We start from the raw sequence: 14,917 nt of genomic DNA on the forward strand, positions 1-14,917 counted from the left end.
GCATGAATTCATTATTTCAATCGCTCCATCCAATCCTTGGTTTATAATAGCAAACTGAAACGGATTTCAAAGGCACATAAATACTACTAATGTCTATATTTCGAAGTATATCTTAACAATGATAAGATAATGCATAATTTTAATTCTCCGATGCTCATCCCATCAAAAAATAAAAGGTCTTTGATTTATTTCTTATTTTTGCGATTAGTTCTTCCAGTTCTTCCTATCATATTTATTTCTGGTATTATTGATTAGAAAAGAATTTTGGTCATCTAATGATTCTCATGATCTATTGCAGCTTATCCACGTTGAATTTGAGAGGTAGTTTTGAAAATATGTCATTACTCACAGATACGTCAAATGTCAAAAAAGCGTTCAACCTTGAGAAATGAAAGGGGGGCCCCCCGGTAGATTGTATAAAATTACACCCGATTCTTTTTTTACACGGGGGATGCGTTCCGTGTAAAAAAAAAGTTTTCAGTTCAAAATTTGAAAATCCGTGTAAAAAAAGTTTAATGATTTCTCGACAAATCATGCAAAATGGAGCAACTTTGCAAAAATGGATTTTTTTTTTACACGGCCGTGTATAAAAAATCCGTGTAAAAACAGAATCGGGTGTATTAAATTCCCAATGTTGTTTATTGCAGTTAAATGCTCCCGTTTGATTTCAAATGCTGTTTTTTGGTAGTCCTGGTCTATCTGGGAGTAGAAACTTCGGATGGTACACACAACCGGGGGATGCCACATTTCCATACAAATGTGTATAGAAACCTTACCTTACGGATTTATATTAACCGAGAAATATGGATGTTATATCCTAGTTGTCTTTGAACGGATTAAATTGGCTATTTGAGAATCAATATAGGTCAAACTCGAAGTGTCCGGAAATTCGAAGCAAAATTGTCCGGTATTTGAAGCATCCTTTATACTGTGTCCGGATTTCGAGGCAAGCGATGTTCAATGTTTTCGATTATATTAGCTGTTTCGTGCATACAAAATGTCATTTTCAGTACACTACAGCAAATTTGAAAAGTTAATCTTGACAGGATGTGCTATCATTAAGTTCAAGTACTTAAATCCGTTTAAAATATTGAACTGAAAATTCAGCAGTGCTTAGGTGTCCGGACTTCGAGTCAAAACGGTACACCGTTTTAGTAGCTATTTCAGTCAGATTTCTTCTTATCATCCTCTGCCTCTAACTGCCTCTACCACAAACCGAATGATTGTAGGCGAGCCTCTGCTCTTGCTCACCGTATGTGAATTTATTACCAGCCAGCAACAGCCACCTCCCGGCTGATGTTCGCAGTTTAGAAGATTGTATATGTATGTATATTACTAAATATGCCGGTACCGTGGACACGATTAACCTAGGGCGGATGCGTCAGTAGTTCCATGAACTGTTTTTAATTATTTATTAGTTTGTTATTATTACTTACATTTACTAAAGACCAAATTTTTACATCCTACATATGTATATACCCATGTAGCAAAAGATTGATAATAACCTTGGGCAACTTTTCAAAAACTCTATTAGGATGCAAACATTTGACAATGCACGAAAGACGAAATGAATAGTACTTTGTACGATGTAAGAAAGCCGGTAAAACCTTGTAAAAATGGTACCTAATTTTGACGCAGATGAATCGGCAACAAGTGAACGAGATATTGAAAACGTAGAATATTCTGGAGATTGCCGTTAAATGAGGTAGAATCAAAGATTATTGCCTTGATTATTGCGTCATATTCGGAACAACATGATGTTAACAGCAGCCATGTTAGACATCGCATCGTTTATTTACCTATAACAATGTGTTTTACTGCACCAATGTATTAAAAAAAACACATTAAACTGCCACACATAAATAACAGTTTTATGAAGCGAATGCATTTGTTTAAATTTTAAATCTCGTAATATAAAATAAACAAATTAATTTTCTATTCTAGCACTTTCCAACATAGCATTTATTTATGATGATCAGCTATTCTTTCATTCACCCTACAAGCACCAAGTGTATACTGAAAACACGCATTGAGGCAAAAAACCGTCTCGCGGAAAGAATAATATTAAAAATTTGGAGCTGTGTGTACCCTGAGCCGACATAAAGCTGTCTGCGTTGGCTGATTGGTGGTGCCGGTGCGGTGTCGTTTCCATTTTCAAGTTCAGTTGTACGATTGTCGTGGAGTGTGTTGTTTGAATAAGTCCAAGGAGTTGTACCGGGATCAACATAATGGCCAACATTGGAAAGATTTTTGCCTCTCGCGCCTGCATTTTGGCCAAAGCAGCCAATGCCAACAATGCTCGCTTCTACTGCAGCGGTAAGTCTGATATTCATAACTTAAATCTACCTAATTTGATTTTTCCGAATATGACATGGCAGTATGATGTAAGATGGGCATTCATACGCAATTAGGTTTGAGACTACTGCGCCTGCTCTGAATCCATTTGATAAGAATTTTCATGAAATGGTCAGTTTAGTAAATATGCAACAATATGTGATTATTGACTCTACTTCAATAAAATCATCAATTGATTACATAATCGACAACTGAATATGTTGACCACTACCGTGTGGGATCGAAATCCGTACAGCTGCGAAATTCGTCATAATGATTTATGTTTAAATTTTAAAATATTGAGTGTATTTTTTCAATCAATTATCTAATCACATTCACACGTTTTTGAAATTATTATATACTTTTAAAATGAAAAGTCTTTGAGATTAAAATAGAAATACCAAAACCAAAAATCATTTCGCGAATGAAAGATTTTTTTTTTGCTTATGCTATTGTATTTAATAAGCTAAAAATGTCCACTACCAATTCTACTACTAATAAAAACAAGGGGTTAAAACAAATAAAAGTGTTTTATAAAACTGGCTGAAGGACGCAATTTAGATATCTTCTTCTCTTTTTCCTTATATATAGTGTTATGAAATTGGTTCAACTATCAGGTTTCAACTATGTTCGTACTAGGGGAAACTGGGGTAATATGCACCCCCGGGGCAAAACGACCCTTTGGCATTTTTAAGTACATTTTCGGCAGTTTTTCGAGAGTATTTACCACAGCGCATGTAGTTCGGATCTCGAACTACTAATCCAGTAGTAAACATTCTTGAAAATATTCCTGGAACACTGCTAAAAATACCAAAAGGTCGTTTTGCCCCGGGGGTGCATATTACCCCAGTTTACCCTAATAGCTTTTCTTTTCTCGCTAATTTGAATCACATGTTATTCAGTACGTAGTACGAACATAGTATTACGTATTTAGTTCCTGCAAGTCATAATTTAATTTCGATAGCAGATTTCAGTTCAGTAGGAGCACGTTCCATTTGTATTTCAAACGAACTTTGCATTTCTTTTATTTCGTGAAATTGTCATACTACCTACCCAAAAACAAACCTGTATAAAATAGAACAAAATTCCAAATGTGTTAATTTGATTAGAATTGTGTGGCTGACAGCACTATTAAAATGCTCAGATGTAAGGATTTTCGATGCTTCACGGTATGCCGTTCAGATGTGTTGAATCTCATATTTATTGTTGTGTCGCATCGCCCACAGCAGAAGAATGCGACGTATTGGCGAACAAACGTTGCATGAAGAAGAAGAAGCATAAAGATGATATTCGAAAAATATTGCACGGGGAAGTATACGAAGAAAAATTAAAAATTCTAGAAGCAATTTAATTAAAAACGGTTAGCAGTGCGGGGTCGGAAATTTCTTATAATGTGTATGAAGCGCAATATCAGTAAATAAAATTTTTAATCGAAATGATGTTATTATACAATTTAAGAAATTTCCGACCCCGTACTGCTAACCGTTTTTAATTAAATTGCTTCTAGAATTTTTAAAAAGAGTTTCAAAATTTTCTACACTCAGAAATAGATCAAAACATAGTTCGTATTGAAATAATTAATTTTTAACATTCTTGGAACTTATTTTAGCATAGTTTAAAAAGTTATACTAGCTTCGGTTAATTTTTAAACTATGCTAGAATTGAGTAGAAATATTTTCCAGTGTATTATTTCCAAAGAAAGTTTTTGTCATTCCGCATATTGAACACTGGACGCAGAGCACGCTGAAAGTTTAGAGGCTACTAATTTCTTAGTTGTTTTTGAATAATCTAAAATAAGTAACAAAATTCTATATATTTCGGAGATTTTCTTTTTATTTACCATTGTTTATGTGGGTAAGATTTGAAAGATATGTGCACATAATTCAATAACATAAATTTCTAAAAACTGTCCTAACCTGAAAATCTAGTTGCTGCTGGTTGGTGGTGCCGTCGTCCGATTGCTGTCCTGCTGCTTCCCGCTTGTTGATGTCCTGGTGCTTCCCACTGATTGCTGTCCTGCTGCTTTCCACTGGTTGCTGTCCTGCTGCTTCCCGGTGATTGCCCTACTGTGCCAGCCTGTTGCCACTTCCTGATATCTGTCCTGCAGTTGCCGTCTGTTGACCTGCTGCTTCTCGCCTGTTGCCCGTCTGTTATCCTGCTGTTCCCGATTGCTGTCCTGCTACGCCCGTGCTGCTTCCCGTCAGACTGTGCTGCTGCCGTCTGCTGCTACTCAACCTAGTAAAAACTCGAGGCGAAAATGATGGCACTTCCGTGTGCGCCGTGCTTCTGCTACTTTTTTATGGGTTTCGATTGCGGGCTTTTGCTATCGGATTCGTCGGACCGAGGTTTGCGGTTCTTTGTTTGCTGGAGCGGATGAGTCGTTCTGGGAGTTTGGTATTAATATCATGATTGGTCAGCTTAGAGCGTTGAGGGTAAGCTTTTAGTTAGGAATTGAATCAATTTCTTTGTTTTAATTATTTTGGATTAGATTAAATAGTATAAAAGTTATGTATTTATTATCAACAATGTGATATATATCTGCCTTTTTGTTTTTGTTGGTAAATTATTTTCAATGATTTGCAGATCGGCGGAGTGGAAGCGGCCCAATTGTTTTAATTATTTATTTCTAGACGACTAGATGACCGTTCCCCATAACTTGTGGTGTGATACCCGGCGAACCAAGATAGTATGTTAGGCAGACGGTAATATCAACGCAAATAGGCTGCGGTCAGAGGGTGCGTTGATATTACCAGATTATCAGAGTTTAAGTCCTTTTATATGGCTGGAACAGGAGTATAAGTTACAAAAGAGAGTTCTCATCAAATTTGTATAAACTTAGAAAAATCGACTAAAGGAACTTTCTTTGTAACTTATCTTCTTATTCCTACAGTTTTGACAGCTCAAAAACAACCAAACAATTATAAAACATTTTCGCATTAGAATCAATAAACCTATGCATACATAATCTGAAGCTATACTATGTCTCAAATAACTCAAAGTTATACTAAGACAGTATTGCTTGCACTTAAACGAAGACGGGGTCAACCAGGCGAATAGCCAGTTAGAATGACTTTTAATCTATTTAGTATAGATTTTTTCCAGAGTGTACGTATGCTTCCCCGTGCAATTTTTTTTCGAATATCATCTTTTCTGCTTCTTCTTCTTCATGCAACATTAGACTGCCAATATTCCAGACGTTGGAAGCTTGGACGTGTGGGATATCTGTGTTGATATCTTGTTCATAAATGTTATGTAATAGGGGAAGGTCCATTAATTACGGCACGCCAGAAATTGTCACCTACTATCTCCCTCCACCCTTCTTCCTTGTGTCTGTGCACGAAACATTAAAAGATTCTGTATGGGTCACACTTCACGAAACTTCTTACTATTCCCCTTTAATCATGACGATACATATACAAAAAGGAATATCTTGATGCTATAACAATATTTTTGCCTTTCTCGTAGAACAAAGTTGTACTAGAAGACTGTAATTTCACTCAAAAACACTATTTTTCAGTGGAAAGGTCATGGGAACATCATTTATACACAAAAAAATAAACATAATATCAATCGACTCCGCTCGAAAAACTGTAGTATGTGCACTTTTTAATCTTAAACATGGTTCACACAGGACTGAACCGAACCGAGAGCAACAGGTTTCATTCGACAATGAATTCTTCCTAGTTTAACACTATTATCTACGCATTAAATCATTACTCTGTTAAGCCATGGCGCAAACCATCAACCCATAGCCATCATAGCATTATTTGCTGCAGAGCGTTTGTGAGAGCCGTAAGGTAGGCAATCAATGTTGGGATGTATCATACTGAGGCAAACTAAACATTTGTATAAAGAGGGGCACCATTACCGCTGGAGGATAAATTTGGGTTTATGAACTATTTGTACAATTAAATGGGATATTCGGTAATACTGACTAAATTCAAGTCGAATATATCGAATTTTTTCATACACTTCTGAATTATTCGAAGTTTGTGAAGGAAAATTGATAGCATATATGAATAATATTGATGTTGAGAATCATCACACTATAAACAATCAAATACTTTGTGTAATACACAATGACTTTTATCAAACAACCCACGACATGATACTAGTTATGGACTGTTCACAAATTACATAACCGGAATCTGACACCGGTCCAAACCAGATCCAAACATCGCTAAAATAAAAAAAAAGTTCTCCATAACTCACATAAGAGTATATGGACGGATATACATATTAGGTAACTAATGAAACAAACTACGTTTTCTTATCTTTGTAGCTTCCCCGGCGACATATGAGTTCATCAAAACCGAACTTGTCGGCGAAAAGAAGAATGTCGCACTGATCACACTGAACCGCCCGAAAGCCCTGAATGCACTGTGCAAGGGACTGATGAACGAAGTCAGCCAGGCTCTGGATCAGTACGACAGCGATGACAATGTTGGAGCCATCGTCATCACTGGCAGCGAGAAGGCCTTCGCAGCTGGTGCTGACATCAAGGAGATGCAGAACAACACCTATGCCAAGTGTATCACCGGAAACTTCCTGAACAACTGGACTAGCGTCGCCAAGGCCCAGAAGCCGGTCATTGCTGCCGTCAATGGATACGCTTTGGGCGGTGGATGCGAGTTCGCCATGATGTGCGATATCATCTACGCCGGAGATAAGGCCAAGTTCGGTCAGCCGGAAATCGCCCTCGGAACTATTCCCGGAGCTGGCGGTACCCAGCGCACTGCCCGTGTTATCGGCAAGTCCAAGGCCATGGAGATGTGCTTGACCGGTAACATGATCAACGCTGAGGAAGCTGAACGTTCTGGACTGGTCAGCAAAGTTTTCCCGGCTGACAAGGTGGTCGGTGAGGCCGTCAAGCTTGGAGAGAAGATCTCTTCGTTCTCGCCACTGATTGTGCAGCTGTGCAAGGAAGCCGTCAACACTGCTTATGAAACCACACTGAATGAAGGACTGAAGTTCGAGAGACGTCACTTCCATGCCACCTTCTCCACCAAGGATCGCCAAGAAGGAATGACCGCATTCGTTGAGAAGCGTGCTCCCAAATTCATTAATGAATAAATGTGCCTAAATCAAAAGCCAATTTGTGCAACTCAGGATAAATATGAATAGGCAGTGGCCCTACTCGAGCATTCGATGCATTTATTATTATCTAGGCATTCTGCTTTCATTACCTTAAAGGTAACATGTACCAATTTATTTTTTAGTATATTACATAATCATATAAAAGTTAAAATAAGGCGTTTTGTATCTCTACCCCTTTTTACCGTAGTTACTGTTTCTGACGACATGCTAATGATTTAATTCATCCACGATAATTTTTAAAACTGGGTTGAGAAATTGTACATTTTGAAAAATCTGAAGGTCAAATAGATGACATTTGGTTTTTGTTCGAGGTAAGAAAAGGCATTAGACATCCAGATGTCCACAGTAATCGAATTTAATTTCAGCACTGGCAGAGATGGGGGTTGCAATTTCTCTGAACTTCATAAGCTGAAAGAAAAAAAATCGGATTTTTGTTCTGCTTGGTGCTGGTTAGTTAATTACCCTTCAGAACGCGCTCCAACTTTTGTAGCACGCGCGTTTTGTATTTTGTAACACAATGTCGACTCGGTCCATGGCCGCACATCCACGTAGTCTGCCGAGGGTCTGCAAATCGTCTTCTTGTGCCCGTCGGATGGTTGTCGAGAATCATTTTCGCCGGATTGTTGTTCGACATTCTGGCTGCACGCCCGAACTACGAACTCGAACTATGCACATCACTCGATCAAGGCGGCGATGGAAAGTCATTTTAGCCGGCGGCGGCGTGAATCGGCTTGGTGATTTTTTATTACGTTTCTTTAAGCTTTTTTCTGCTTCTTTCGAATTTTGCCTAAAAAGTCCGATGAACTTCTCCAGAAAATTCTTTAAGTTTTTCCAAAATAATCGTATTTGGAATTACCAACAGAAGCTCTCTGGAATTCCTAAAGAGAATTGTTTAGAATTTCAGCAGGACATTCGTCAGAGTTCAGATGGGAAATTCTTCACAATTTTCACGAGAAATTGTTCCAAATTTCTACAGGAAAATGTTTGGAATATCCATGAAAAGTTCCTGTTCCTGTGAATTTCGGTTGAGTATTTTTTGAAATTCACACAGAAAATTCTTCATGATTGCAGAATAATGCGGCTGGTAGAATGGGTGTTTTAACGTTGGCTTGCTCAGTCTAAAATAATTAGGACGGATAGTTTGGCATGGTCAACGGTAAAACAGAAAGTTCTTCAGAATATTGTTTGACCGTTTGACGTCTAGAATGCATTGCAGTTATCGAACGACATTCGCTAACTGAAACGTAAACATTTTGCAGTTATCTGTGCAACAACTAGTGCATTGTCCATAAGAAATTCTTTGGAAATTCCATTGGCCTAAATCAAAATACGGCCGAACTGGTAATTTGGCCGAAAAAAGTCGTTTTCCCTAACAGATCGTTTGACCGAAAGGGTCTTTTGGCCGAATAGGTCATCAGCTCGAAAATGCCATTTGGCCGAAATGGACGTTTCACAGAATTAAATACTGAACAGATTATATGGTCAAAACTGTCTACCATTTCGGCCAAATGACATTTACGGCGAAATGGCCTTTTTGTCAAACGGTCAATATTATTCATTTATGCCATTGACTGAAATTTCGTATCCTCTCTACTTTTTATGTCGATACTGGCCTTTAAGCCAAAAGCCATCCAACCAAATCTTATTAAGCCGAATTGAAAGTATATCCGAAACTGTTATCAGGTCAAAAATAATTTGTCCGAAAATATAACTCGGCCAAAAGCGACATATAGCCGAAAGGGACATTCGCCCAAGCATTCGCCTGAATTTGGCCGAAAAAATCGTTAGACCCAATCAGTGGCGTAGCCAGAAAATTGGTCTGGGGGGGGTTTTCTGAACATTTTTTTTTCGAAAAAAAAAATTTCTTCCAAAAATTTTGTCTCTGGGGGGGGGTTTGTACCCAAAACCACCCCCGTGGCTACGCCACTGGACCCAATAAATCATTTAACAAAAAATTACGTTTGGTAGCAATGGTCATTTGGCAGAAAGAGCCAATCCTTTTGTACAAACGACATTTTCTGCCAAATGACCTATACTGCCGCTAACCGCAAGTCGAACACATCTCAACCGCTCGACTTGCGGTTAGCGGCAGTATACGGCTAAATGACTTTTTGAAAAAAAAATCAATTCAGCCGAACGACACTTTTCGCAGAAAATGCCATTTGCCAAAATGGTTGGTTTGAAGATAGGACATATTTGGACGCCAGTTGGTCTTCCTGGCCATTATTACCAAATTGCATTTTTGGTCAAACGATCTATTCGGTCAAACGACTTTTTCGGCCGAACGGCATTTTCAGTCAAATGACCATTAAGGCAGGGTTTGCAGAAATCACTCTCAATAAATAACGAACAACGATAAAAGAGAGGCAGAAACTGTTCCGAATCATAACATGCCAAGATAACAACCGTCTAAGGCTCTGTCTCAATTGGAGAATTAAACTGAAATTAAATTTAAAAGTGACATTTCAATAATTATCAAATAACCCTGCTCGCAGAGCAAGTTTACTTTTGACAGATATCGAATCATTTTGCATCGATGTCTTATTGGAATTGCTGGGTAGCACCAGCCATTCTTATGATTGGGTTATTTGCTAATTTTCGAACTGTCACTTTTAAGTTTAATTCTCCAAATGAGACAGACCCTAAGACAGTACAGTCCATTAATTCGTCTTAGACGGTTGAATACATTCCACTAAAAGAGCTATATATATTTTTTCTCAAGATAACAAATTTATCAAACTTGCGAAAAAACAGAATCGGACAGGCAGCCCCCACAGAAAAATGTTGATTCTCGCTTTCAGGGTTGTTACGAACATCCTAAAATATTTTCCGCGCCGACTAAAATCAAATCCGCGCCTTTTTTGCGCGACATGAAATCCATTCCGCGCCAAATCCGTGCGACCTTGAACTAAATTCTAAGCAAATACACGTGAAATATCAATTTTTTATCGCAATTTACTGAATGTCTTCTCTTCATATTCACTTTTTATAATATTCTTATTCTTCTTATTATTCCAACTGGAACTTGGCCTGCTTACATACTAAGTAACCCGCAGATAGTATTACAACCACTCTAGATGGCAATATTCACCATTAGGAATACTGAACCTGAACTGAAAGTGAACAAGAACTAAACAGTCAAAACTTTTTCAATAAGGACCGCTTTTTAAATGAGATGATGGTTTTGTTACGTTATTGTCAGTTGATTTTTTGTTGATCGAACTTTATTAAGTTCGGCACAAGATACATTTATATTCAAAGAATGTTCAGGTCAGATTTAATCATAATTAATCTTCTAATATATAAAAATGAAATGGTCTGTGTTCGTATCCGCATAACTCGAAAACGGCTGGATGGATTTTTTTCATTTCTTCAGCAGAAACATTCGTTATAGTTTCCGACGGGTTTATATGATATTTCCTAATGCGAAAATTACGAGTAAAGTTGAGCAAATCGTGAAAAACTAAAATTGTGATTCCTATGCGCACTTTGCATGGGCAGTTCGGAACGCACATTCTCGCCTACTATGCAGAACAACGTCTGCTGGGTCAACTAGGTAGTTATAGATAAACTTGGCAAATAATAAAAATTCTGCCAAAACTGTAATTTCTTCTGAAGTGCAACTTTGTTGTAATTATTGTTCACAAAACAAACTTGTGTAGAGATTAAGGAATTAGACAATGCAACTCCGGTTTTAAACAAAATTTCCATAAAACAATTCTTTGAATTCGTATCAAGAAACAAATAATACAAAATCTAATATGTTTGCTTAAGCTCCTTTGATTTGCTAGTCAGAATCCTGATTTTCAAGCGTAAATTCCTTTGGAAATTCCAGAGGCATATTTTCAGAAATTTCAGCAGATTTTCTTTTGGGAATTTTACAGAATAACTTAAAATTTAGAAAAAAAAACAGATTGATCCACCTAGCAGTGATTGTGCCTTTCTCGTGCATTATTAAACAACCCAATCAAACAATCAAATGCATTATCGGGAAATTCGTTTGTTATATTGATTTTAAAACCACTAAGGGGTCGTTCAAAAATGATGTCACAGGTTTTAGGGGGGAAAGGGTTTTAAAATTTTGGGAAGGGGGTCTAAGATTTTGTGACAGTACATGTACTAGGTATACAAAAAAGCGTGACAGAGGGGGGGGAGGGGGTCTTTTTTTTTTTTTCTTCCTAAACAATGGAGGGGGAATCTGCTCAACAGACATCCTGGGTTGACCAGGAAGTGCTGGGTTAGGGGCCACCTCCAATGAGGGAGGCAGGACTGCATCCCCGACCAGCTAAACCGTTTCCATTGCCGCCAAGCCCATCGTCCCTTCGGTACAACCAGAAAGTAATGCTTCAAAGGGGGGCCAGTGCATGACGCACCCTCGAGGTTAGCTGCGTGTCCTTGCAGCATCGAACATCGTGACTCGCTTTTTTAGAAGAACACCATGGTATCGTGCCAGCGCATTGCCGGCTTTCCAGGTGGCCTTACCACGCCCTATGTCCTCGGAAGGTGGGCAGGGTCGACTTCGCGCCTGCTTCCCTCTGCACGATTGGTATCAAGAATGATGATGCCGCGTGCACCCCAAATTGACCTTTCTGCGATAGGGCCTATTCGCCAGCCCAGCACACAGAGGGACTTGCCGACGCGGTGCCTACGCCTGCCCCAGCCTTGACGAGGACCCCTTTCCGTCCTCGGGCTCGGAACCCGCCCGGTTGACCGACGCCGCGAAAGCGACGATACCATGTTGTTTTTCACGCGGCCACTTGTTCGATAAAAGGATCGAGTTCGACCACAGGGCACCGGTATGATCCATGAAGCCGACTCTGAACCCTTGGACCACCTCTTATTTGCGCCTGAACTAGCCATTCCTCGAGTCCACGCGCCACCTTCTGTGTAGCTCCGAGACGATTTGGACGATAGCCGATAAAACGACGTTCCAGCCAACTTCATCTTTACACATCCTCTACACACTAGGTTGTCCGGGGTAGTGTCCAGACCACATGTGGCAAGCATGTGGTCGCGCATTGTGCGAAAACGCGGGCACACGAACAACACGTGTTCCGCCGTTTCCTTTAAACCTACGCACACCGGACACTCGGGCGAGGCCGAGTGTCCGAACCGGTGTAGGTACTGTCTGAAACAACCATGGTCTGTAAGGACCTCGGTCAGGTGGAAAGTGATTTCCCCATGACGCCTCTTGACCCACGTACCTATCTCCGGTATCAACCTATGTGTCCATCTACCCTTAGTGGAACTGTCCCACGCACGCTGCCATTTGACCATTGAGGCCAACCTGACAGTCCTACGGATGCCTCTCGTGCCGCGCATTTCGAAGCACTCTATGTCTTCACCGATAACGAAGTCAATAGGCATCATACCGGTGTTGACGCAAAGTGCATCGTGCGACACGGTACGGTACGCGCTCGCAACTCTTAGGCACATGAGCCTATACGTACTTTCTAACTTCGTTCTGTAGCAGTTAATACGTAGCGCCGTGCCCTGCTGGCCCCCATACCTCAGTATGGACAGAGCAACGCTAGCCAGAAGCTTGCGCTTGCTGGCATAAACCGCAGAGCTATTGGACATCATCCGGGACAATGCCGCTATAGCTGTGGAGGCACGCTTGCAGGCGTAATTGACGTGGCTACCAAAGGTGAGCTTATCGTCGATCATTACCCCCAAGAGTTTGATGGAGCGTTCAGAGGTGACCGTGCAGTTGCCTGCCCTTATCACCGCTTGTTGCTCCGACTTCCGGTTGTTAACAACAACCACCTCAGTCTTGTGGTGAGCCAGTTCTAACTTCCTGGAACTCATCCACTCCTCCACAATTGCGATCGAGTGGGCTGCAGTGTACTGCTTGTACCAGCACTTTTCCATGGACTGTAAACGGAGCGACGATGCCCAGCGGATCAAAAACACTCATTACGAGGGCAAGCAGCTCGCGTTTTGTTGGAATCGCAGACATATTGTAAAGATGTTGTAACTCGTTTCGTAGAGTGAGTGTAAAGGTGAAGACATCTTCTTGTGGCAGCCACACCATCCCGAGCACTCGTTCTAAGTTGCTTCCCTTATCCATGGTAAAACTCTTGATAGCCTTCACATTGTGCTCCCCTATTGGCGAAAGCACCTCCGCAGAATTCGACATCCAATGTCGGATTTGGAATCCCGCCCTTTCGTGAATTTCCTTCACATCCAACGCCAACTGAACGGCTTCATCTATCGTATCAACACTATCTAAATAATCGTCCACGTAGTGATTCTCTTTGATTGCCATGGCCGCTTTTGGGAACTCCTTTTCGTGTTCAGTCGCATTCAAATTCTTTACGTATTGTGTAGAGGTTGGGGAACAAGTGGATCCAAACGTAGCGACATCCATTTCGTAGACCTGTATTGGATCGGATGGTTGATTGCGCCATAGGAACCGTTGAGCAGCTCTGTCTTGTGGTCTAATTTCCACCTGATGGAACATTTCCATTATGTCTCCACTGATGGCAACGTTTCTCTGTCGATATCTGCACAACACTGCCAATAATGTTGTTAGTAGGTCCGGCCCTTTCAGCAGAACAGAATTCAAAGAAACGCCCCCAACCGATGCCGCTGCATCCCAAACAACCCTTACTTTATTCGGTTTCTTTGAGTTTAGCACAACACCAAGTGGCAGGAACCATGTTTTCTTTGCGTCCGTTTCCTTTTCTTCCTGCGATGTGACTTTATGCGCGTATCCTTTCGACACGTACTCGTCAATCTGCTTCCTCACGTTCTCGTATAGAACTGGTGATTTAAGAAGGCGCCGTTCTAAACACTGTAGTCTGCGCGTCGCCATTGGTCGATTATTAGGGAACTGTACGCTATCGAATTTCCATAATAATCCTGTTTCGAATCGTCCAGATGCGGTTCTCCTCGTGCTAGCTTTCAGAATCTGCCAAGCTCGTTTTTCATCAACGGAATCAGTATTGTTTGTCACTGCTACTCCCACGCTTTCAATGGAGAAAAATCCTTTGACAAGTTCGTGTAGATCGCTGTCACTAGATTTCCTACATACATGTAGAACACGCTGTGATGCACTCTCCTCTTCTTCTCCACAACGACCGAAGATTACCCATCCTAACCTGGTTTTGGCGGCCACTGGTTCATTTTCTCTTCCCTCACGCAGTTTGAGTGTTGTCTTCAACAGGGTGTTATCCAACCCGATCAAAATACCGGGAATAGCATTATCGAAGCTTTGTATCGGGAGACCTTTCAGGTGTGAACATTTACTCTGTAGCTCTTCGTAGCACAGCGACTGCCGGGGCAATTCCAGACCATTCACAGTTTGTACTTTGCGTAATGTGAACTGCTTGTTTGACACAACGCCCGAAATATTCAGCTGAATTTGTTGCGAATCCTCTTCCGTGTGTTCTACACCGTTCGTCCTCTGCATACACAATGGTGCAATTGGACCTTCTACTCCTAGTTGCTGCGCCAAAGATTTTTCCATCAGCGTTGAATCGGA

General features: G+C 40.5%; 1 protein-coding gene and 1 long non-coding RNA gene across 2 annotated transcripts; both read left to right on the forward strand.

Moving 5' to 3' along the window:
- Positions 1-2,047: 2,047 nt before the first annotated feature.
- Positions 2,048-7,585, forward strand: LOC134227582 (probable enoyl-CoA hydratase, mitochondrial). The gene is made up of 2 exons (XM_062709170.1): positions 2,048-2,316; positions 6,617-7,585. Exons 1-2 carry the CDS (start codon positions 2,229-2,231, stop codon positions 7,405-7,407), a joined length of 879 nt encoding a protein of 292 aa, XP_062565154.1. The 5' UTR covers positions 2,048-2,228; the 3' UTR covers positions 7,408-7,585.
- On the forward strand, positions 4,049-5,405 carry LOC134227581 (uncharacterized). Its single transcript, XR_009983702.1, has 3 exons — positions 4,049-4,188; positions 4,263-4,766; positions 4,918-5,405. It is a non-coding gene; the product is annotated as an uncharacterized LOC134227581 (long non-coding RNA).
- Positions 7,586-14,917: the final 7,332 nt, after the last annotated feature.

Source organism: Armigeres subalbatus, chromosome 3 (assembly GCF_024139115.2).
Source record: "Armigeres subalbatus isolate Guangzhou_Male chromosome 3, GZ_Asu_2, whole genome shotgun sequence".
In the NCBI taxonomy this organism is placed as follows: domain Eukaryota; kingdom Metazoa; phylum Arthropoda; class Insecta; order Diptera; family Culicidae; genus Armigeres; species Armigeres subalbatus.

What these genes read in the sequence shown, in the direction of transcription:
- LOC134227582 (XM_062709170.1), top strand. Translation starts at nt 2,229, where the DNA reads ATGGCCAACATTGGAAAGATTTTTGCCTCTCGCGCCTGCATTTTGGCC. An exon ending in TGCTCGCTTCTACTGCAGCG is followed by an intron (nt 2,317 to 6,616) that starts GTAAGTCTGATA and finishes TTATCTTTGTAG; the next exon opens with CTTCCCCGGCGACATATGAG.